General features: G+C 45.8%; 1 protein-coding gene across 1 annotated transcript in view; it reads right to left on the reverse strand.

Annotated features, from left to right (window-relative positions):
- The window catches only part of FBXO32 (F-box protein 32), a 36,513-nt gene extending 13,092 nt beyond the window's left edge, over positions 1–23,421 (reverse strand). Inside the window, exons 1-6 of the mRNA XM_058698995.1 lie at positions 22,772–23,421; positions 16,572–16,684; positions 15,665–15,714; positions 14,371–14,463; positions 1,726–1,819; positions 657–841 (exon numbers count right to left, since the gene is read on the reverse strand). Of these exons, the coding sequence (XP_058554978.1) occupies positions 657–841; positions 1,726–1,819; positions 14,371–14,463; positions 15,665–15,714; positions 16,572–16,684; positions 22,772–22,887 (651 nt within the window). The 5' untranslated portion in view covers positions 22,888–23,421. The remainder of the gene's footprint in view (positions 1–656; positions 842–1,725; positions 1,820–14,370; positions 14,464–15,664; positions 15,715–16,571; positions 16,685–22,771) is intronic.
- Positions 23,422–23,847: the final 426 nt, after the last annotated feature.

Below are 23,847 nucleotides of genomic sequence, written 5' to 3' on the forward strand. Positions count from 1 at the left end.
TCCATTAGCGAGCCTTAGAGATTACAGCAGTGTCTTTCTCACATTTTTGTGTGCCTTAGTCCTGCTGCTCACTATTAAGAAGACAAGAGCTGGGGGCCAAATTATGTTGTAAAAGTCAAAAGACACTACTTATAGTAGTTTTGTTGTAATATAGGGCTTTTTTTTTTTTTTTTTTTTTGCTTTGAGTGAGAATTACTCTTCTCTTTCCTACATGTATGTTCACAGTCTTTAACCAAAGGCTTCCTTGTCATAATTATTCATTGGAACTAGAATTTTCAAAGGTTGGCACCAGTTTTCCAAGCCACTGCCATTGTAGCTCTATCCTATCCAAGGCAGCATTCCTAGAGCTATAAGGGACAGGTTCTTTAGGAGGAAACGGACAAAGAAGAGAGATTCCCCCCCTCCCCCCACCCCAGATCGAAGTCTCCAGTTTTCCTACCATGTTTCAGTTCCCACACTTTGATCCTGTTTTGCCAAGTTCTCCTGCTTCCCTCTCCTGGGAAGTTCTAGCCCGCTCCCAGCACCCAAGCAGAAAGCATCAGATCAGAATAGTTGAGACTCTTCCACCACCACAGTGGATTTAAAGTCCTGCCTCGCCGTGGAGGACCCGACTAACGTCTTTACTGCCAGAAGGAAGCCGGGGCGCTGCTGCTTACCCTGGTGATTTGGATATTGTTCAGCTGCTGCTGCCAGTGGAGAATGGTCTCCATCCGGTACACCCACATGTTGATGTTCCCGACCAGCACAGACTTGCCGACTCTCTGGACCAGCGTACATAAGGACGTGTAGAGGGTCTGGAGTAGTTCCCTTATTAGCCTGATGTTTTGCTGGTCTTCGAGGACTGGAGTGGGGGCGGGGGGGGGGGGAGAAAAAAGTATTAACAGTCGTGATACTGGAAACACTGTATATTTTATAAGTGGGCCTTTCTTCTCGATTCTGCTCATGTTACGTGGGTACTGCCTCCGGGGATGTGGTTTTCTTTCTCACTGTTATTTATTCTACACTTGGCCAAGCTTCTACACTTGAGGTTACTGGGTAGAGTTTCCATTATCTAGGTCCCTCTTTGTTCTCTTCTCCCTAGTTTTCGACAAAGACTCTTTCTCCCTTCACAGTTTTGCCAGCACCAATGGCTCACCTGATTTGAAGGCAGTTTCTTTTGCCCAGCAGTGACATCCTGCCCAGCAAGTGGTCACTCGTCAGGAATGTGAGTTCCGATCCTGTCTGGCTGAGTCTTTGTGTGATTATGGATAAATTACTCTTTCTTACGGGCCTCAGTTTCCCTCTGTGTACAACGACTCAGATGAGCCAAAGATCTAAAGTTTCTTTTAGATCAAATAGTCTATGAGTCTATTCTGCTTCGTATATAGCTCAATTTTCTAGGAATTTAGAATCCAGAGGGCTTGGTTAGCCAAGGTTGGGATGTGTGCCCACATTGAGAAGTTTGAGAGGCTTATAGCAGGGCAAATGGATACTCCTAATAAAAGGATGGGAGGGTGATGGTGTCTCCCCTTTTCACAAGTGACCCTCCTTTCTGAACTGGAATTTGGCAGAAGTGCATCTGGAGTCATTCACTTCCATCCACTCACTCTTCCTTAAATCTAATGACAGGTCCACTCTATCAGAAAACCCATCTGCCCATCCCCATCTCTATAAAAAGGGGTGAGGGTGAGGGTGAGGGTGAGAGAGAGAGAGAGAGAGAGAGAGAGTGAGTGAGAGAGTGCTCACCTTTCAGTACCACTTTTTCCAAAATGTTCATGAAGTTCTTTTGGGCGATGCCACTCAAGGATGTGAGCTGTGACTTTGCTATCAGTTCCAACAGCTGTGGATAAAAATAGAAGTTGCCAGGCTTAGAACACAGAGACATTTTTCTCCTCTAATCTTTGCTTTCGGGTCACATGACACGTAGAGACAGATCGACAGGGAGAGATAGATGGCAGGCGGGCCCACAGTGCAATAAAAAGCAGATGCTCAAAGTGAAAGACAAATGGGGGGTAATTCAAAACCCAGGAATCAGGCTGAATATTTAATTGCTTTTGTTTTCTTTTCAATATAAAGAGTCTTGCTTCAGCCAGGGTGAATTCATTCTGCCTGTCCTACTTCAGCAAGTAAGCTGAGGAACTCTAAAGGCAACAAAACTTCCAATGACCTGCAAATGTTGGAGTCATACACAATCACTCCCAGCAAGAATTTTTCTACCCCTACTTGAACTTCTTCCCCACCAGCACCAATTACTCTCAAGGCACATTAAACCTCATGGTCAGTAAGATGCACACTTTCCAAGGAAGGGGAAATTCTTATCCAGAAGTCTCCTGCTCCTGCAGCATTCGGTAAAAATGTCTGTTAATTAGAATCTTCCATTGCACTTAAATTCCTGTGGAAAGAGGCCAATCACAGGAAAAGAGAGGAATTCAGGGTTGTATCGTATATCTACATATTTCTGCTTAGAGGCTAGGATCCTTATAGCTCCTAACCTTGGGTTCAATTTTTGATTTGACCACCTATTAGCCCTGTGGCTATGGGCAAGTTACTAAATTTCTTGGTGCCCTGGTTTCATCATCTGTACTAATAATACTCAGAGTCGTCAAGATTGTTGAGAGCTTTGAATGAGGGAATGCCCATAAAGCACAGTGCCTGGCACAAATTAGGTGGAAAATAGAGGTTGGTGTTTATTGAAAGAGTGTGTCCCAATCCCACGACCCCCATTATTGCCAAACACAAAGGAATGAAGGTAATAATTTAAGTTGGTGCGTCCCTAGTCTGGTCTTTCTTTGGTAGCAAAATTCTTTACAGATGTGGCAATATTTTTAAAAAATCTATTAAAAATTCTATTGTTAAAAAACGAAACTTAAGACTGGAAGGGCATCTTAGAGATCATGTAGTTCAACCAACTTAACAGATGAACAAAGTGAGGCTCAAGAGACTATCAATTTACTGAGAGCAAGGAGAGGACTCAGCAGAGACCTCAACACACTTGATGCTTTCACGGAGTTATTGAACAAAAGAAGTTGATGTAAAATGAAAATAATCTCCCCAGAGCCCAGCAGGCCCCCAGCGCACTCACCTTAGACTTAGAACCAAGACCCCTCTTTGACATTAAAGCTTGAATTTCTGCTCCTAGGAAACTTTTCAAGAGCGTTTCATCTCCTGGCTAGGCCCCAGCCCAACTTCACTTTGGGTCAATAAACATCGAGTGTGACACTGTTGGAAGCGTTGGAATCAAGGCTGAGGGAACTAGCAAAGTGACATTCTAAGAAGTAGGCTGCAGAGGAGAACCGAAACTTCTGGATCAAAGCCCTAGGCAATTGAAAGAACCTCTGCTTCCAAGACATTTGTTTAAAACTTCTGTCCTCCCGGAGCCCTTTTGGAGCCTGTCAAACCACATACAGACTTTTAATTTCCTGAACATAATTTTACTTTTAAGTAAAACAAAGCAAAACAAAAAAACCACCCCAAAACCTTTTCCTGCCCGGCTTCTGTATCTCTCACACATGCATGGAGAAGGAGGTGAGGCAAGGTGGAGGCTGGTTTGTTAAGATTAGTGCTGCTGATCCAAAGATGGAAGTAGGAGCTGATCCAGTGCCCACTGAGAGAGGCGAGAAGTCAGTACATCCGTAGAGGCCACATCCATGGGTGGTGACCACACCCGATGACCTCTGCTTGTCTGGTTCAGCTCTGTCACCAACCAGCACGTGATAGTCAAGAGAGGAGTGACAAATGGCACCAAGGGACCGGCCAGACCTTGCATTTATCTCCCTGACCAACAACAACCAGATTGAGAAGGCCAGCCCGATGGTCTATTAATACACTGTGCCTCACATGACCAGCATAAAGCAAGATGAAAGAAAACAAAAGCCTTGAGTGGCTCTCGGAACGGCAGTTGGCTGTGCACTGTGACTCATCGTGTGGTGGAATGGGGGAGGGCGGGCAGAGCTCTGCCTGAAATCCATCCAAAACCCAGATTCCACGTGACTACCATCTCTTGAGGGTGTCAGTTTTAATCTTGTCTAAAAACACACCAATCACATGGAGAAGGCAACTTGCAAGGCTATGACTATGCATCTGAGGGAAAACAAAAAGCCCTTTGGTCAGATTGAGACGATGTTTGACTAAGGAAGAAGAGTAATACGGCAGCGAAAATTTCTCAATCGACATCAGGATGACATGTCAACTACCCTATGTTTAACCTGATCTCAAGAAAAAGTCCCTCTTTTCACTGCCAAGCAGTTGTGGGGTCAGGAGAAAAAACCCTTCAATAGGAGCACACCCAGCTTCTCTAGCTGGGTGACCTCTACAACTGTCTTTCGTTAGCAAATATTTTCTGAGTGCCCACTCTGTCCTAGCATTGTGGCAGGTGACGTGGATATGACAGTAGGGTCACGTGATAGCTAGATGCATGGAGTTTACTGTCTAGCCCGTGGCATAGGTCATTTAACCTCTCAGAGCCCCATTTTCTTCATTTCTAAAATGGAAATGAAAAGACTACCTACTTTATAGGGTTGTTATAAGAGTTAAAGAGATAAATGTGTAAAAACCCATTCTGAATACCAAATTCAAGGCATTATTACTATTATAAAATATTATTTCTTCCTATTCCAGACCCCAATCTTTTAGTGAAGTTTACAGCTGATATCAGGGTTTAGCAAACTTTCTGTAAGGGGCCAGAGAGTAAATATTTTGGGCTTTGTGGGCTATAGGCTCTTTGTCACAACTACTCAGTTTAGCAGTTATAGTGCAAAAGCAGCCTTAGGCAACATGTAAATGAATAGATGTGGCTGTGTTCCAATAAAACTTTATTTACCAAAACAGGTGGGAGGCCAGATTTGGTCCTTGGGCCATAGTTTACCAACTTTACTTTGTGCCTCAGTTTCCCCGTCTGTAAACTATGCATAATAATAGTACCAACTTCGGAGTTGCAATGAAGATTGTGTTCATAAAGCATTCAGAATAGTGTCTGATACAAAGAATATACTCATATTATTATTAGTTTTTATCATAATACAGAGAATATCACTAGGTAAAATTAATGCCAGGGAGGGCATAGTGAATTAGTAAAGTACAGATGGTTTAAAGATCTTTCGAATCCTTGTATTTCAATTTTATGTATTGTCAACCAAATGCTTAAATGGTTTCAAATTTTAATATCACTTTCTGTCATTTTTATTATGTTTGTGATACATTTTAATAGCTCCCTATCTGTTGATGAATGTTAACGTTGATACGTTTTACGACTTACATAGTTGCATCTACCGTGAGGTCTTATTTTGCTAACGATAAATGGGGGTTTACTACACATCAGTGACTGCACTAAGCACTTCACATGTATGATCTCGCTTAGTCCTCAATGGTAACCTGAGGAGTTAGGCTCTCCATTTGAAAAAGAGGACACTGGCTCAGAGAAGTTAAGTCAAATACCTAAAGTCACACCAGCAGTAGTTAAGTGGTGGACTCTAACCAGATGTGTCTTAACAGAAAACATGTTAAGGACTTCAGCTTTTCAGGGTCGATCAAATTTGCATCTATGGCCAAACTTTAAAACTAGTAGCAAAAAAAATTAAAAAAAAAAAAAAAAAAGAGGTTAGAGTGGGAGAGAGCCAAAGCATAAGAGACTTTTAAAAACTGAGAACAAACTGAGGGTTGATGGGGGGTGGGGGAGAGAGGAAAGTGGGTGATGGGCATTGAGGAGGGCACCTGTTGGGATGAGCACTGGGTGTTGTATGGAAACCAATTTGACAATAAATTTCATATATTGAAAAAAAAAAACTAGTAGCAATATCACGTATTGCTATACTCTGGGAGACAGGGTCTGGAAATGCCATATCAATATTACATTGTGACAGGTAATCAGCTTTTACTACTAAGGGAGAAATAATCCGCAGAAAGTGTTAACGACATGACTGGGCTGGGGCCCTTGCTTTGGGTAAACCACTTAGGTCTACTTTCCACATCAGCATAACACTGCAGGCCCCAAACCAGTAGGTAGTATGGTGTGGAACTAGTGGTAAAGAGGACTTAAATTGATTAATTTTACTTCTGTGTTAAGAGAGCTGTGTGCCGAGGGGAGCAGGACTACATCTGGCAATTTCTTTACCAAGATGACTTAGCTGGCTGGATTCTTTGCCCCCAGCCACAAGAGAGCAAAGGAAAATGTTCTGTTGGGAAATGGCTCTTTCTTTTCGGCCGGGCAAATTTTAGCCCAGGTGCCAGTAATCTGTGCTGTGTTTAAGGAGAGGCAGGAGGGTAAGGAGGAGGAGGAAAAGGAGGAGCAAGACGGCTCTCAGGCCCCTCCTGAACTCCATGGTGTCATTGCCGCGTGGGCAGTCTGGGTATCCGGAGTGATTTGCAGTGACTGGTTGTGCAGTGACAGGAATGGTTCTGGGCTACCAGAGGAAGGGATGGTGGTCACCGCATGCAGAAACCACATCCTGCCCTTCAACTTTGGCTCGTGCTCATTTTGGAGACGTCGAGTAGGGGAAAAATCTAGTTGCAAGCAATATCATATAGCAAATCTTGGAGCGGTTACAACCACAGTTTGAAGTGGCGTGTGGAACATGACTGGGCAGAAGAGATATTCCCCTCCTATCTCACTTAACCGAAGAAAGGACAGGTTTCTTATCTTCTCTCACCTTCGGTTCCTCATAGCATTCATACTTAAAAAAAATCAGCTTATGTCACTTCTCTGCTTGAAACCCTCAAACAGCTTCCCTTAGAAGAGGATCTAACCTCCTTTCCGTGACTGGCAAGGTCCTCCCTGATCTGGCCTGTGCCCCTCCTCCAACTTCATTCTGTTCTAGCCACAAGGGCCGTCTTTGGTTTCCTGAACAGGCTCAGCTCAGTCCCACCTCCCAGCCTTTGCCCTTGTCACAGCTTCACATGCTGGCTCTGACCCACCCCTCAGGTCTCATTCAAATATCACCTGCTCAGGGAGGCCTTCTGTGACCATCCTCTATGGAAACCTCCCAGTCACCATTTTTATCTTACTGTGGTTTCATTGTTCCATTTACACATCTCTGAAATGATCTTGTTTCCTTATTTGTTGACTGTCTAATTGGGATATGAACCTCAAGACTGCAGGGGTTGTTTTGTTTACCAATCACTCTACCCCCAGCCTGGCACGTTGTAGGCAGTCAACCAATATTTATTTTCTAACACATTTGTCTTTTAGAATCAATGAGCATTGTAGCTGCAAGGGACCTGGGAAAGAGTACACCCAAATTCCTCCTCTTTAGATCAGGAGGCTCATGATGGTCAAATGACACAATCACGGTCAGTGCTAGATCGTCTCGACTGTTAGGCTGGAACTCATATGGGGTCTGGTTCCAGACGAATTCTTCAGGAGTAAATTACTTATAGCGCAAACAGATCACCCTTTCCAGGAAGGCAAGCAGCTGACATCTAGAGGAACGGTAAATAAATTGGGCTTCGGAAGCATCAGCAGAAAGCAGTAGCTTCCCCGTGTGTTTGTTTCAGACCAAACCACACAGGGGTTAACAATGAGGCTGCTGCTGGAGCATACTCTGTCTTGCATAGGATATTGTTAAGAACATAACCTATCTCTAAATTCTTCCATCTCCTGTGACTATGGGCTCTGAAGTTTGAATCATAGGTGTGATTGAAAACATGCCTCAGGGTTATCAAAGGCAGGAAAGAAGCTTCAAGAAGCCCCTGCCATTTCTCACATGTTCAACACCCAAGCTGGGTACCTATAGGAACATTATGTCTTTTGCAAGAAACCTTTGGTTACATCAGGCAGTGCCTCTGCTTGTACCGAGTGCCATGTACTTTCAAGACCCTTATTTATTCAGTGGATAACACAGATTAAAAACCTGGAAAGTTTTGTCCTGACTTTGAGCTTGAACACTGACAGGTTGGAAGAGAGAACATTGCAGCTACATTAATAATCTTCAGGCATGTTGGGGCGCCTGGGTGGCGCAGTCGGTTAAGCGTCCGACTTCAGCCAGGTCACGATCTCGCGGTCCGTGAGTTCGAGCCCCGCGTCAGGCTCTGGGCTGATGGCTCGGAGCCTGGAGCCTGTTTCCGATTCTGTGTCTCCCTCTCTCTGCCCCTCCCCCGTTCATGCTCTGTCTCTCTCTGTCCCAAAAATAAATAAAAAAAAAAATAAAAAAAAAAACGTTGAATAATCTTCAGGCATGTCAAGATTGGGTAAATATTATTTGCAAGTGAAACATCTCTCTCTAACGGAGTGTTAAAATCCTAGGAAGGAGGGCCAAGTTTACACAAATTAATTGTATTCTCATCTGAGAGAAACTTGCCTGTCTTCTATCCATCCCCGATATTTTTGAACTTGTAATGGTGTCCCGCTCCCTGTTTGCATCAATTTGAGCAGCTCTGTTTGCTTCAGTCATCCTGCTTTTAGATTGGGCTTCTCGTCTACCCTAGCACTCCTAACCTCTACCCTCTGATTTCATGAGGCTGGATGTCACATTGCCTGGGCCTCTGGTTGACCAGCACTCCCCTCCCATTCTTCCTCATCTCCCAGTTTCTGCTCACAGCACTTGTCCCTGCAAAGCCTTCTTCCTGCCTCACCACCTAGCCAGCTCCTGGAAGGACTAGTTCTTCAGTCCTTCTTCAGAGATTCTACCTCTTCCAACAGGCTGTCTCTGGTGCCCGCCCCTCCTCCAGTCTCCTAGACAAGACCAAAACCCAGGCTGCCACTTCAGTAGTTGTACCTTGTCCCCCAAGTAGCCCAGAAGATCCTGATAAGCAGGGACCAGGGCTTCGTTGATTCTCGAGTGGTTATGGCAATCACTAGGTAAATGTTATGGATTTCATTCAGGAATACCTATTTAGGAATTTGAAAGCATTCACCGGAAGCAGTCTTTGATCTATGGGGACCTAGCAGGGGGATGCAGTCACCTCCTTGCCTTTGGAGCTCCTCTGTCTGTGGACTGGAGGGGCCTTTGGATCCTAGCTCACAGTTCCTGAAAACAAACCTTACCCTCAACCAGAGCACTTGGAGTACAGTGTCCAATGCTCTCAGGAGCTTACCTCCTTGCATGGGAGAAAAGTCTGCTGAACTGGCATTTTAAACTCAGCTCACCTGTCCATTTTAGCATATCCCTCTGCATAATAAGCACCTGATAATGTAGAAACTAGACAGAATTTTTGTATATTTATGGCCCATGGTGGGATAGGCTTAGATTCTGAGTTCTCAAAACAAATTTGATCTTGAGGTCTTCAAAGTGGCATAGGAAAGGAAATCTGGCAGAAAAAGTATAAAACATCAATCTCTCCATTTTATTTCATCTTTAATATCTATTGTCTATTTCTATAATCTATTTGTGTGTTTTCTAATGCCTGTAATTAGGACCCTAAAGATGAGGATATTAATGGCAACAACTGATTCTCATCGAGTGCTTACCACATACCAGGTCCTGTTGGAAAGCACTTAAATTTAGTTTGAATTCCTTGAGCAACATGATGGGACAGATACCATTATTAGCACCTTTTATAGGGATGTGATTCACAGATGAATTTATGAATATACGTAAATTGAGAGTACGTGCTTATGTTATTTGTTTAGGAGTCCATGGTCAAAAACACCACTGTTTTGGTCTCTTGGCAATTCCTCATTTTTTCAGGTGCCCCCCCCCCCCGCCTTTGATGGGTACCTTTCTACTTTTGAATGTATCCCATTACTTCTGTGGGTTATGTAGGCACCCCTATTTCTTCAGGTAGGTCCCCACTTTTGTGTGTTTTGTTTGTAGGTGTTCCCTCTTCTGTGGGTACTCAGACATTACAGTATCTGCTTGCCTCAATGCTTGTTAGGACTGAAAACCAGGAATTCTATGCGGCACAGACTTTCTCCTGTAAGATCCCTGGCAGCCTAATCAGCATTCACTGAACGACCCACCCTGTGCCCTCAAATGTTAATGCCCCACAGTAGATTCTCACAATTCCATCCATTTCTGTGAGTCATTTTCAAATAGGCTCACGGCTCTGTTCTTTTGACTCTGTGGCCATTGGGGTGGCTGGCCTTCCTCCCTCCAACCCAGCTTCTCTCTCCCAACAGAAAAAGATACCACTGGTTTTAAGACCCAGGTGGCAGGGGCCACCCTCCATCAGAGGAAGGTGCCAAGTATGTGCAGTGCTAAATTAATCCAAGGTCACTGCGGCAGAGGAACCTAGCAAAGGGGCCAGGCTTCTCCTGCACATCACGACCCACCAACAGCATGCCCTTAATTGAAGGCATTGGGTTTGAATTTGAGTCATAGTGCCATATTTCAGTCTTTTGTTTGCCAAGCCGCCAGTCAACTTAAACTAAAACATGTTTTTGGAAAAGACTTTTAGGGGTTGTAGGAATGCAGTAACTTGCTGGAAACATTCAAACGGACTTAGGGTGGTAACGGAGAAAAAAATAATGTGCATTGGTTTAGGCTGTGATTTTCTTTTGGGCTGCAGAGGGATAGAGAGTGGGGTTGCAAGCTTTTGCTTGTCCTTTCTGATCTGCTAGCACAGATGGGCCAGTTCTCTCCAGTCGGGAGGTGGTCCTCAAGGTTCTCCAGAACCTTTCTGGTCTAGAGGTGGCATCTACATTCCACAAAGAGAGCTGGAAGACCCGGTCAAAGGGCATCCTGGCATTAAAGCATGAAAACCCTTTCCTGCATTTGTGCCCTACTGTGTCTTGTTTAAAAACGCAATGTGTAAAATCCAGCATTTGGGCTTCCAATAGTTTTTTGAGCTGGTTCCCAAACTTAAAAACACAGGGGTCCCCCAAAGGGCAGATTTAAGTAGCAATGCATGGACACCACCTTCAGTTAATTAAATCATATGCCCGAGAAGTGACCTTCTGTAGAGAAACAAGCTTTGCAGGTGATTCTAATGTGCAGCCAGTTCAAATGAGAACCAGTGGGCCACAGCAGGCTTAGTTCAGACAGCTGTGAGTTGATGTGTGGTCTCCAAAACCCTCTCCCAGCTTCCTGGAGACCCACTTTCTCCATTGGCCTTTCTGTGCCCTAGCTGAGTTAGTCAGCACTCACCTCCTCATGGGGACCAAATTCCAGCCCTACCACCAGCCCAGCCCCTGGAATGCTCACCGGCTTCCCAAGGGAGTTTCCAAAATGTGTTGGTCTTCAGGCATGGTGTAAACCAATTTTTAAAATGACCTTTCATAAATGGGTAAGTTGTTGCCTCTAAAGATTTTAGATCATCCTTAAAAACCACAGTTAAAATTGTACTTAAGCCATTGGGTGTGTGTGTGTAGAGAAGGGAATGAAGGCAGCGAGTATAATCTGAAGCCTATTAAAATAAGGTACAGATACTATATGAAAACCTTTCCTTCCCAGCTTCTATTAAAAACTTTTGACTCCATAAATTCCGCAGAACTTTTGTACTTACAGATAAAAATTAGACAATTTTGAGATAGCGGTGTTGGCCACCTCTTTTATTCCCTCTGCGTTGTCTGTCTCTGAAGAGGGAAGCCAGCATGAACACATTTTGTAAAAAAATGTACTTGGCTTTAGGGGCGCCTGGGTGGCTCAGTCGGTTAAGCGTCCGACTTTAGCCCAGGTCATGATCTTGTGGTTCGTGAATTCGAGCCCCACATTGGGCTCTGTGCTGACGTCTCAGAGCAGACCCTGGGGCCTGCTTCAGATTCTGTGTCTCCCTCTCGCTCTCTGCCCCTCCGCACTTGCACTTTGTCTCTCTCTCTCTCTCAAAAATAAACATAAAAAAATTTTCCTTTTTAATGTACTTGGCTTTAAAGAGATTAAAAAACATTTTTTAAAGGCCTTCAAAGTTGGTTCAGTTGTTCACTGGAACTAAGGAATCACTATGGTACTATATTAGACCATTATGTCCAAGTGGTAAGATGGGGAGGACATATTGGCAAGCTACTTTGCAAAGTTGGCTTAAGGGTAAGAATATATGACATGTGCATTGACTTCCTTAGAAGAAAACCCTCAAAGCGCAGTGCCTATCATTAAAATGTTTTAAGCTCTTTATAAAAATAACATTATTTCTCAAATTATAGAGGACTCTTAACAGTGAAAGGGGAAAAAAAAAAAAAAAAGATTGTTCTTTCCAAAATAGAAACACTTTTCCACTATTGCTGAACCTGACAGCTCTGAGAGCATTCAGCAGTTTCTCTAACTTCAAGATTATTTGAGGGAAAGTGCTCACATTTTATAATTAGATACTATCAGATACAAGTCCTCTATGCTGAGTCTTAATCAAGTGGCAGATTTCCCATTAATCTTTTTTTTTGGAAGTAGAAAAACATTTATCAACTGAATTGAAAAGGCATATTAGGGAGAATCAATGATAATTTAGGTGAGTAGGCAATAATAAATATTAGTAGCTGACTCTGAATAATTGATTCCGATTTGCAGGGTATCTTCATATATAACATTACTGAGTTCACAGCTACCCTGTGAAGTTGGGGTTGTTCTAAATCCTTCTTATGGAAGGGGCGGCTGAGCCTTAGGCTGTAATAGTATGAAAGTTGCGGGGCTGGGACCTGACCTCAGACTATTGTACCTTCAGTCCTCTGCTTGCAGAGAACTTACTGTAGCAGTGAAGAGTGTGGACTCTAAGACTGACCAGGTTTCAGATCCCGATTTTGTCACTTATGTAGCTTTGTGACCTTGGACAAGCCATTTTACTTTGCTGTATTTCTGTTTATTGAAACAGATAATAAAAGTACCCACACTTCATAGGGTTAATGGACGAATAAAGGTGAAGGCACATAATTGCACGAAGATAGAGTTTTGCTATTACGACCTTGTTCCTTTGCTGTATTTCTTGTGAAAGGGAAAACAAGTAGGAAGACCCATCTACAAACTGACTGTTTTGCTGATCAGTTTGTAATTAAGACATCAGAACTGGGTGTCCTCCTCTGACACCTAGAAGATGGAAAGTATTCATATTCTTAGCAACAGAGTTTCCAGCTCTTGCTGGGCCTGTCTCCAACCAGCCTGGGCTGGGTTGCAGGCCACAGTGACCTCCCTGAAATGGCAGAGTCACACTGAATGACGTGAACATTTCATCAAGAAGGTCTCTTATTTTCATCCCTTTTGGACTGGAATAAGGGCTCAGCTGAAAGCTGACAGATTTACTCATGTGGTCACAGGCTCAGCTCAGAGCTTCTAACCTACAAGGAGCCTTGAGTTTTTATCAGGTCAGCTGGGACGGCCAGGCCAGCATCTGCCCTGATGACAGGTGAATGATCCAGGCCTCAAGGGGCCTTGAATGTCATTGCTCTGGCTGAGCCGTGGCAATCATGTGACCCAGTGACGGGGCACTGAGAAGCACAACAACCCAGGAAAAAGAAGATAAAAACCCAGCTACCCAACACCCACAAGGGGTAAATTCCCTCCTACGTTTTTTAAAAATTTGTTTTTAATGTTTTATTTTGGTTTTTGAGAGACAAAGAGAGACAGAGTGAAAGCAGGGGAGGGGCAGAGAGAGGGGGAGACACAGAATCTGAAGCAGGCTCCAGGCTCTGAGCTGTCTGCACGGAGCCTGATGCAGGGCCTGAGCCCATGAATGCAAGATCATGACCTGAGCTGAAGTCAGCCGCTTAACTGACTGAGCCACCCAGGAGCCCCTAGTCCCTCCTACTTCTGAGACTAAAACCCAAACAGCTGCTACCTCTCAGGTTGAACCACTGACAGAAATGCACAACAGAGCTAAGGGTGGGGGGGGGGGGGGGAAACAACAACAATAAACCAATTAAAAAGAATCACTGATTTGGAGGGCATGTTTAGACTTATTTGCTTTACTACCTTCATCATTAATATCTTGCCAAAGCTCCTTAAAATTTTTTTTTCCCAACATGGGGTTTCAAATGTAAAGCAACGGACCTGAACAGGTAGTTTCACACTTTAGGTGAACAAGAGACTGAACGTGGGGTGGGAGGGAGTCACAGGAAAGATGCACTGAGGTGCTTTGAACTTGTCTGGTGTTGTAGCCTAAACCAAGAATGCCGTGGGGTCACCTAGAGTCTGCTAACGCAGGACAAGGAGGAGGACAGTGAGAACAATCAGAGGTACAGAAGGTTTTAAAATAAGCCATGGTGTTTTTTGGCTTTCTTACTACTGAATTCTCTCTTGCTAATGTGGCTGCCAGAGCCCTTGCTGCCTGCAGTGTGTTCCCATTTATGGTGGGGGGCGGGAAGTGGCTCACATGAGGACTATGGCCGTTCCTATCTGTCACAGTCAATCTCAGGGACATCCTCACGGGATCCACATAAGGACTCGAAGTAGATCTGGACAGAAGGGAGTTGAGAAGTCTGTTTTCTGCTTTCCTCAAAATTCCCAGTGTCCTACAGAGTTATTCTTTGGGGGGGAACTATCTCAAGAGAACCTGAAAAAGATAATTCAACTGAGACCCTGGGAACCTATAGAGACTTACCCGTACGACGTAGTTAAATCTTCTGGAGTCCAGAATGGCAGTTGAGAAGTCCAGCCTGTTGAAAGCTTCCCCCAGAGTGCAATATCCATGGCGCTGAATGTGAAAACGGGGGGGCACAGAGGTCATTCTTCAGAACGGTCCACCTGGACTCTACTGGCAAGCTGGATGCCTGTCTTAGGTAACCTGTGGCCATATGCTGTTTTCCTGGGCCCCGGATAAGCTCTTTCTGGGAGCCCCCTGCGAGCCACAAAGATGGACAGTGCAGCTAGCAGCTGCTTTAGTCTGTGACTCACATGTTAAACACCCCTCTTCGTGACTTGCACCATTTGGACCCTTGTTCTCCGCATGAACTTGAATGGGAAAATCCTAAGTAGTTGCTTATCCGGGAGAGGGCAGGAGTTGGACATAGGATGGGAGACGAAGATAGTTGGTCACTGTAGCATCTCCTGGGAGGAGAATTAGACTTCCTTGTGTCAACCCTGCCTGCTACCTTGCCTCGCATCTTTACTGCTTTTCTCATTGGGATCATCAGAAACATTTTTTTTTTTTTTTAAGGCTTCATGAGGAGGCAAAAGAACTTTTGATTTTTTTTACCTATGAACGCACAAGCACTGGGAGCAGAGAGCCCTGACTCACAGTCTCAGCTCTGCTCTGAGTATCTGGATAATGGCGGGTGTGCCCTTGACCTCCGTGGGGCCCCAAACCACAGAGGGACTTATGTATTCACCAAGGTCCCTGACAGTGGTAGAAATTCCATCGTTCTACCACACTGCTTGATAACGTAAATATCTGAGCAGATGCCTGTGCAGGGAGAAAATGTACATAAAAGGGTTTTATAAAGTGCCAGGCAAATGTAGTTGTAACAGTGCCTTGTCCCCTTCTAGGACTAGCTCAGTGTCTCATACTGAGCAGACATGAAAACTTCTGCTGTGTTTAGTGATTAGCCCCTCCAGGGCTAAAACTTAACAAAGTTGGAGTCTGAAGAGATCTCAGAACAAGAAAGAGGCACTGTTCTTGGGGCAAGGCCAAGGCTTTATAACAATACATTTGAGATGGGTATACTAATCTTTATAAAGCACTTTTACATACGTGATCTCACTGAATGACTGGGGAGTCCACCTAGTGACTTTGGCTTCTCACTCTCTCTGATGGTTGGGTAGGTGGTGAGCTGCTAGCCACTATCCCCCACACCCAGCCATGATTTGAAGTCATATTCTTGCCCACTTTCCCTCCCTTTCCTGTTGGGAGAGGCATAAAGCTAAGCATATGCTTTAAGGAACAGATGGATGCTCACCTCTTTAGTACTTCCTTTGTGAACATAAATCCATTTTTCTTGGTGGAAATCTACAGAGGCAAAAAAAAAAAAAAATTAAAAACAAAAAACCCCACAGCTTTAAAATTTGCAACATGCCCCAAATTTTAAACTTGTTTCTTTTTCATATACTCCAAAGTGTTAAAAAAGTTTTAACAAAGAAAGACAGAGACTCTACTGACAATCTAAGAAACGCAAATACCTAATTTCTGCAGTGTATACATATCGGAGTTATGCTTACCGGGTCTGAAGCTCTCCAAATCTTTGATCATCAGATTTAGTATACCAAAGCTCCAAATTGAAAAAAATCAAATACCCAAGTACAAGTTTGTTTTAAATGTCAAACCTACAACTTATACAAGGCCATAAAAAGTAGAAATAAAGCAGATAACATGAAGAGATCATGTAGTATGGGTGGATTAAACTAAAGATCTGTGATTCTGGCTTATTTCTAGAACTTTATACTCTTACACCCAGCATCTAGAAATGTAGTAGTATTTAGACAAGGAAAGAGGGAGAAACAAATCTATTTTCAAAGCCTCACAACACAGTGCCAAATAAAAGCACATGCTGGAACTGATTCAGCTGACCATATCACTGTATAATAACTAAATTAACTACGTCAAATATTAGTGACAAGTGGGGGGAAAAACCCACTCTGACTAGCAACTGACTTATAAATAAGACTATAAAGAACACATTGATCTTGCTTGTAAAATGCACGGCCGGGTTTCTGAGTGCAAAGTTCCCAATGACCTCTGTCAATGACACAGTAAACATTAAAGCAGATGTCTAACACTCGAGGTCTGATTTTCGCCCCTCCCCCGCAAAGAACCAATCCTAGCGATCTTCAAACAGCTTTCTTTTAAGTTCAAAACAAATGGCTTACACTGGGTTTTGGTTTTGCTATTCAGCATGTCCTTCTTTCTCTTCTTGGCTGCAACATCATAGTTCAGGCTGTTGAAAAGATTCTCCTTATCGTATACTTCCTTGTTGCAATAACTAGGAATAACAGGAGAGGGGATGAGCTATAACAGCTATACTTTAATAAGAGCTGTTTCTATAAATAACTTACCAGGTTCTAAAACACAAACATACATCTTCTCAAACAAAACAATAACCCCGTCAAAAGAAGTCTGTTCAGGCACAGACCTCCCTCTTTGGGGATGAAATATTGTCACATCTCTGTGGAAGGCAGGGATGGGGGCTTCTACTGCTTTTGAATTCCCAACAGTGCCTGCCATTGTGTTTGACACACAGCCCTTTACCCTTTAACTAAAGGCAATGCCGGGCACTACAATATTACTTTAAGCAAAAATGACGACTGCAGGGGGGAGGGAGAGGGATGATTACTGCTATCACTGTGGTACACAATGCCTTCATTTTGCAAAAGCATCCACCCTAAGCTGCTTTCTAAGGAAAAAAAAAGTCTTTATGGAGATATTATTCACATACCATACAATCCACCCATTTAAAGTGTACCCAAAATTCTTTTTTTTTTTTAACCTTTTTTAATTTATTTTTGGGACAGAGAGAGACAGAGCATGAACGGGGGAGGGGCAGAGAGAGAGGGAGACACAGAATCGGAAACAGGCTCCAGGCTCCGAGCCATCAGCCCAGAGCCCGATGCGGGGCTCGAACCCACGGACCGCGAGATCGTGACCTGGCTGAAGTCGGACGCTTAACCGACTGCGCCACCCAGGCGCCCCTACCCAAGCTTCTTTTAACTAGCATGCTTCCATCATGCCTTTGAAACATGATCACATTAACAAAAATCTGACTTACACACTCCATTTCTAGGAGACGTTGAGCATACAGTGCCAATTGTTTAGATTTCATGGAATTCTGTGACTAACACTCGGCATCATGCTGCGAGGTGAAGACCTTGGGTCCTAAATGAAACCAGCTGATTTCACAATTCATAAATTTATAAGGGCTGAAAAAACAGAACTGCCCAGTTCACAGGTCCCTGAAGGACGCACACATTCAACTTGGGTCAGGTGCATATTTCTGCCAGTAGGCTGAGCTATCATTTTGGGGAGCTGAGTTCTATTCTGTGATACCACATAACTTCACAGTAAATCTCTGAAAAGTTTTCATTGAAAGGATGCTGGAGAAATATTGAAGTATAGTGAGTAGATCCCCCGAGCCCCATGGGGATGTATGTACAAGGCAGGATTTAGAATTCCCACTAGTAAAGCATAAATCAGGGGCTTTTTCTTGTATCACTGATATATCAGAGCTCTTTAATTTTCTGAGTTCCTTTGCTGAATTTAAAATGTGGTTTGCTTTACATCTTCTTTGGACATACATCTGTTGGATAAAATGAGGTACACCTGCACTTCTCTATTCCACAGACATTATGTAAATGGCAAAAGAGAAAAGGGGGTTTGAAACAATTTCCAGTATCCTGTTGCTACAATCGTCTCAAGTAGCACTTCAATAAGTACAATAAGTATCTTGCTACATAAATGCTCACACATGATATCACCAACAACGTGCTCAGTGTTTCTGGACCCAGAGGAATAAGCTTGATGGATAATCTATCATTTGTTAATCTGCCCTTGTAAGGCCATGTTTAATACCACTTATTGAGATTTCTAACATCTCTAGCTTTCTTTTCATTTGGGGAAACTGGATATTTTTAGGTTTCATAGAGATTACTGCAGAAATGTCTTCTCTTAGAGACAGTTTCTTAAACGAGCCAAGGGTGAATGTTTGGGGCCAGGCTCTGTGTCACGCGTGAGTGTGTGTTTGTCTACTTGCATGACAGTAGTGTACAAAACCACCGACTGGTCAGTGATCTGCTCCAAGGTCAGCAAGAAAAGAGAGAACAAGGGAGCGCTGGACTCTGAGTCCTTAAAGCCAACTTAAGAATTTCAATCAAAGTTGAGAAGGGGAAAACATGGAAGGTTACTTGACTGGTCCATGGTGTACCAAAGCTGAGAACAGCTTTAGAAAGCAAAGTTAAGAACGTTTTTCATGTAAAAACACCACACGAAGGCTTATTTTTAAAGAAAACACACTCCTACGCCATGAACGAAAACCTAGAGCTTAAATTCCACCTGTAGAGAGCCATAAAATGAAGCAGTCTTATTCTCAGTCACACTTTTGAGGTTTGGCAGAAAGTTTTCAGAGCCTGGACCTTAGATTGTGGCCATTCCCCAGAGATTTTAAATATTTACAGTTCATCTTACTCTCTTCTAATTGAGAACATTACTCAAAGGAATTTGAGCACCTGCTTTCCTCTTAGAAATGACAATAATCTGCTTTAAGCCTGAGCGACTCATTTCCAAAGTTAGTTGAAGAAGAATTTGACATCATTGATGATGTTCTTCCACTGTAGAATGTAGAAACGCTTCAACCAAAGACAAACCCTGCATTTTTCTCTTGATTATTAGGTTTTGGACTTCAGAGGTAGGGCCTGGAAGGAAGGGCTAGGAGGTTTATTTGTGTTGTCTGCTTGTAGCTTTTCTTTCAAGCAATAATATACTCAGAGGTTATTCTGAGAGTTCAATTATGTCCATCCATTTCAAGGAAATGCAAGGCCAAGAGAAAATTACAACTGAAATTTTTAACAAGAAAAGCCACCACCATTTAGGAACCATGACATTTAACTTTTTTTTTTTTTTTTAAGTAGAACTATTTAAGGATGCTAATTACCTCATTAAATTCAAGAATAGCCACTGAAGTTGCCATTTGGTGGTTAGTTTTTACTAATCTTGATTTTTATAGGCACAGGCACAGAATAAGAAAAAAGACCTTGCCCAGCCTTATACTATCAATATACACGTACCTAGATATTTAAAGACAACTTTAGAAATGATGGAAAGATTTCAAAATAAGACCATTTGGGCAGAGGAGATAAGGGCACCGGTGGGAGGAAAGGCCTATTTCTCATTTTGTTCTGCAATCACAGGCCATTTAAGAAAGCTATGGAGGGCCTAAAGGGTTTGGTTGTGGATTAAAGCTGGTGAGATTTCTATGCTAATTTGCTCCAATACGGACGCAAATCATCAGACTCCCTACCCAGATTGTTCTGGTGAAACAAACAGCGTACTATATGAAGCTTGTAGAACAGTGCCTTGCACACAGTAAGCACTCATAGAAATCTGACCTATTATTTTTGTCTTCTGCACTACTCGTCCAGGGCACCAAGCTTCCTGCTTCCTGGTTCAGCCTCAGCTATGTGCAAAGCAACATTGGAGTTTTCAGCTGCAGGCCTGTAGACTTGGAGAAGAGTGGCCTGAGGTTCAGATCGCTGAGATGACTCATTCTGGGGGTGGGGGAAGCTGGAGCGTTGTTGGTGAGGCTTGGAGGTACCTCAACTACCACTTCCTTGAAGCATTCTTGGACCACCCCCAATTCATGCCAAGCGCTTTCCCTGAACTTTTCATCTGCCCACCCACGTTTAAACTGGTCATTCCTCTGCTGTCTTATGCAAGTACCCCTTTTAAATGAGGGGTACTGCTTTGAACTTATCCTAAAGCCTGCCATGATCTCTGTTCATGGGTGGGATGGGCTTTGTAAGGTTCTGCTGTTGGAAGGGGACAGGGCCCAGAACACAGAATGGCCAGCAGAGTCCAGAGAAGGCGTGCCGTCCAGACGGGCTGGGGTCAACTGTAAACACTCTCCCCAGGTCGGAACACACCAAATGTACCCTTCATTCCCGACTCTTGTTCAGGCAGCTCACAGAATTGAACGTGGAATCAGAGAAGTGTAGCAGGCCTCTGTTGTCCTGTTTCATTACCTCCCCTCCCCCTTTGGAAAGGGCCGTGGGCTTTTTGTTTTCTCCTAACAGGAGAGGCATTCACCTGTGTAGGCAGGCGGTCAGCCCAAACCTTACATCACAGAGAAACATGACCAAGACTAAAAACAGTGGGGATATTTGAGACTCCAGGCCTAGGTCCAAGAAGGCCAACTGCTTTTAAGAAGTTGGCAGACTTCTCATGCTAAGTAGGGAAGGGATTGTTTACAATTGGTGGAGGAAAAAAATACTCCGCAAACAAACAGCCAGCTGCTTTGCCAGGAGCTACCAAACCTCTGACTCCTCCAAGAGCCACAGGTGGCCACTATATTGATCACCACTTGTGGTAACTATGGCGGTGCTACAGCACTGGCTCAGAAGGCACGAAATGGGAGGAAAGAAGGAGGCTCATGGAGGGGTCTGAGGGGTGTGAAGCTACCTGATCCCAGCCTAGGTTAAACTTTTGTGGTAAGTTAAAACCATCTTCAAGGTCTCCCACTCTGTGGCGAGAGGCACCACTATCTGCTTCTAAAGGGGAGTGATACCAGCTTATCTTTTGGAGCAGATACAGTGTGAATATTTATGTGAACCAGAGGCTCAGTATCTTGAATCCTCTATTGCTGAACGACTGCATCCTACTGACGAGAAACCTATAATCATATTTGGGTGAGCCGCTGGGACATCATTCAGCAGATCCTTGCTGTATTTCCCCAGAAAGAATCTGGACTGTTGTACAGAAATAAAAGTAACAAACTATCAAGATCATCATTCCTTAGGAATGAGGAGGCAGGAAGGAAGCGTCTATTCTACTAGAAGCAAGCTTCTAGTCAAGGGAGAATAATTTAGGCATAATTGGTAACTCGCATCCCTAAAAGGTTAAGAGTCTAGTGACAGCAATTGGTCTGTTTTTCTATTAAGTAAATTATCTGATTTGCAATAAGACTTCTTATTTGCTCTCCAAACTCTACAGTTTGCCTCAAAATATCTTTAACATAAGGGTTATATATGCTTTTGTCTCTCCTGACAGACCCCCAGGATTAAATGCTTTTTTTTTTCCATTGGAAGACTAAAGGAGTTTGATGTTTTACAAATAACAATCAGATGGGTGGGGGGGGGGCGTGCTCTGGAGGTCAAGCTGTCAAAATAACCACACTTTCTTGACAGTTTTCTTAAAATTGAGTGCCAGGGAGCTCAGCCACAAAAACCACTGGTAAATCTCAGTAAGTGGGAACCTGGTCAGGTTACAGAACTCATCACCGGAATCAATTTAAGGGTTCTGGTGCCAGTGGTTTCAACCAAAGGCTGCACGAACAGGCATCCAAGGGTGACTGGGCTGCACTGATCGCCTCTGGACCCGCTTTCATTGCCCTTCCCACCTGTTCCAAATGTCAGGGATCTGGAAGTCAACTGTTGCGATCCAGGACTGACAGATTCCAGACCACTTCACTTACTAGACAGCGCTTCTGTGTTATAACCAAACGGAGCGGACCTCGGGTTTTCAACCAGACTGACGGGGCTCAGGGGGTGGGGGGTGGGGTACTTTTTGCAACTGACGGGCATCACTTGAAATTATTTCGCCCAGAAAACTGACCGAAAGGGCCACTAAAGAAACAGGTGCAAGCGCTTCTCCTTTCAGAAGCAGAAGGCTTGTGGGTGGCCTTCCCGCCTCCCTTCCCTCCTCCGCAGCTCCGCAGTCGCGAGTCTTCACCCTGGTTCCGCCAGTCCGCCCCGCAAGCGCCGGTGCCCCAGGGACCATCTGGCCGCCCCTTCCTGGTTACTCATCCTCCCTGCCCACTCTGCGGTCGCCCGTGCGTGGGAAGAGCCTGGAGGTGCTGCACCCATGTCCGATCGCGTCACCCGACTTGTGCCCACGGCGCTAGGGTGCTCCGAGCCCCGCCACCCCCAGCGGTTGAAAGGTGCGAAGCCCACTCGCCCGCGCCCCCGCCCAGGCGGACGGCGCGACTCCAGTCTCCTTAAGGCAGGGGTCCCCTGAAGTTGTATGCTTGAGTTTGAACGTTTGCGGACAAGATCTGCGTCTGTCGTCAGATTCCCAGAGGGACCCGGGGTTCTGTAAAGAGTTGTGCCCACTTGGAGACGCAGACCCTGAACAATAAGAGAAACCAAATTCCCCGAATCCCGTGCTCTAGCGACCTCTGCAGAAACCCGGTCAACTTCTCTCTCCTCCCCTGCACTCCGCCGCCCCCACCCCCGCCGCCCTCGTCCAGGGGCTTCCTCCTCACCCCGTTCCAGCCCTGCGTGCCCCCCTCTCTCCCGCCCCTGCGCCCCCGAAACCAGCCCAGGTCTGTTTCGCGGGGCTGCAAGTTGGTGGCGGATCCACTCACCTGCTGAGGTCGCTCACGAAGCTGCCGCTCTTCTCATCCAGGAAGCGCTTCCAGCCATCGGCCGTCTTCACCCAGCTCTGCCCGGGGGACCGCCAGTCCTGCCCGAGGAATGGCATGGCTCCGGGGGCGACGCGACGGTCGGACTCGGCGGACTGACGGACAGGACCGGCCGGGCGGCCTCGGGGACGCGCTGCCCTGGGCGGACGCTCAGGGGTGCTGGGGCCGACGAGGGGGCGGCTGCAGGGAGGCGGCGTGGAGGGCTGCGGGTTCGCGGCCGCGGAGCCGAGCGCCTGGGCTCGGAGAGGGCGCGGCGCCGGGGAGGGCCGCAGGGCGCGCGGGACTGGCCAGTGTGCCGCGCCGCCGTCCCGGCCGCAGTATTTATCGCGGGCCGCCGGCCCCGGCCCTTTGTTGCCGGAAGAGCCGCCTGCTCTTAGCCCGGCCCCCCCGCCGGAGCCCACGTGGCTTTGTTTATGGGCTCGGCTTGTTTTCCGAGGCGCCCGCGGCTCCCGCTCGCGAGGCTGTTGCACAACCGCGCGCCGGTGGAAACTTGAAGCCGCGCTGCCAGGCCGGGGCTCCCGCCGCCCCTCCGCCCCTGGCCCCCCGGCGCCCGCTCCCCGCCCCCCAGGGCGCAGCTGCCGCCGCCGCCGGGAGAGCGGGGCCCGGCGCTCGGGAAGCCGCGCCCCGTCCTCCCGCGGCTCCCGGGCTGGCGCGGCGCAGAAAGGAGGCCCGAGCGGCGTCTGGGTCACTGCTGGGCGGGGGTGGGGAGGAGGGAGAGCTCCCCTCCCATCCCCGAGCTGTCACTGAGCCCCGCGATCAGAGCAGCTCTTCCGGAACTGCGGGAGCACAGCGCGGCCGGGAGCAGAGCGGGGGAGGAGACCACAGCCTCCGAGCCTCTCTCGCAGCCCCAGCCCCGGCTCTTGGACGGAAGAGGGCAACCCCCACCCCACCCTGCCCCCGAGCCGCCGTCAACGTGTCCTCTGCCAGGCCTGTCTCCGAGGGTGCCAAAGAGAGGACAAGGACAGGGAGGCCGGGCGCTTCTGGTGCCTGCGGGGTGGGAGTGGAGAGCAGGGACAGTC

Source organism: Neofelis nebulosa, chromosome 14 (genome assembly GCF_028018385.1).
Source record: "Neofelis nebulosa isolate mNeoNeb1 chromosome 14, mNeoNeb1.pri, whole genome shotgun sequence".
In the NCBI taxonomy this organism is placed as follows: Eukaryota; Metazoa; Chordata; class Mammalia; order Carnivora; family Felidae; genus Neofelis; species Neofelis nebulosa.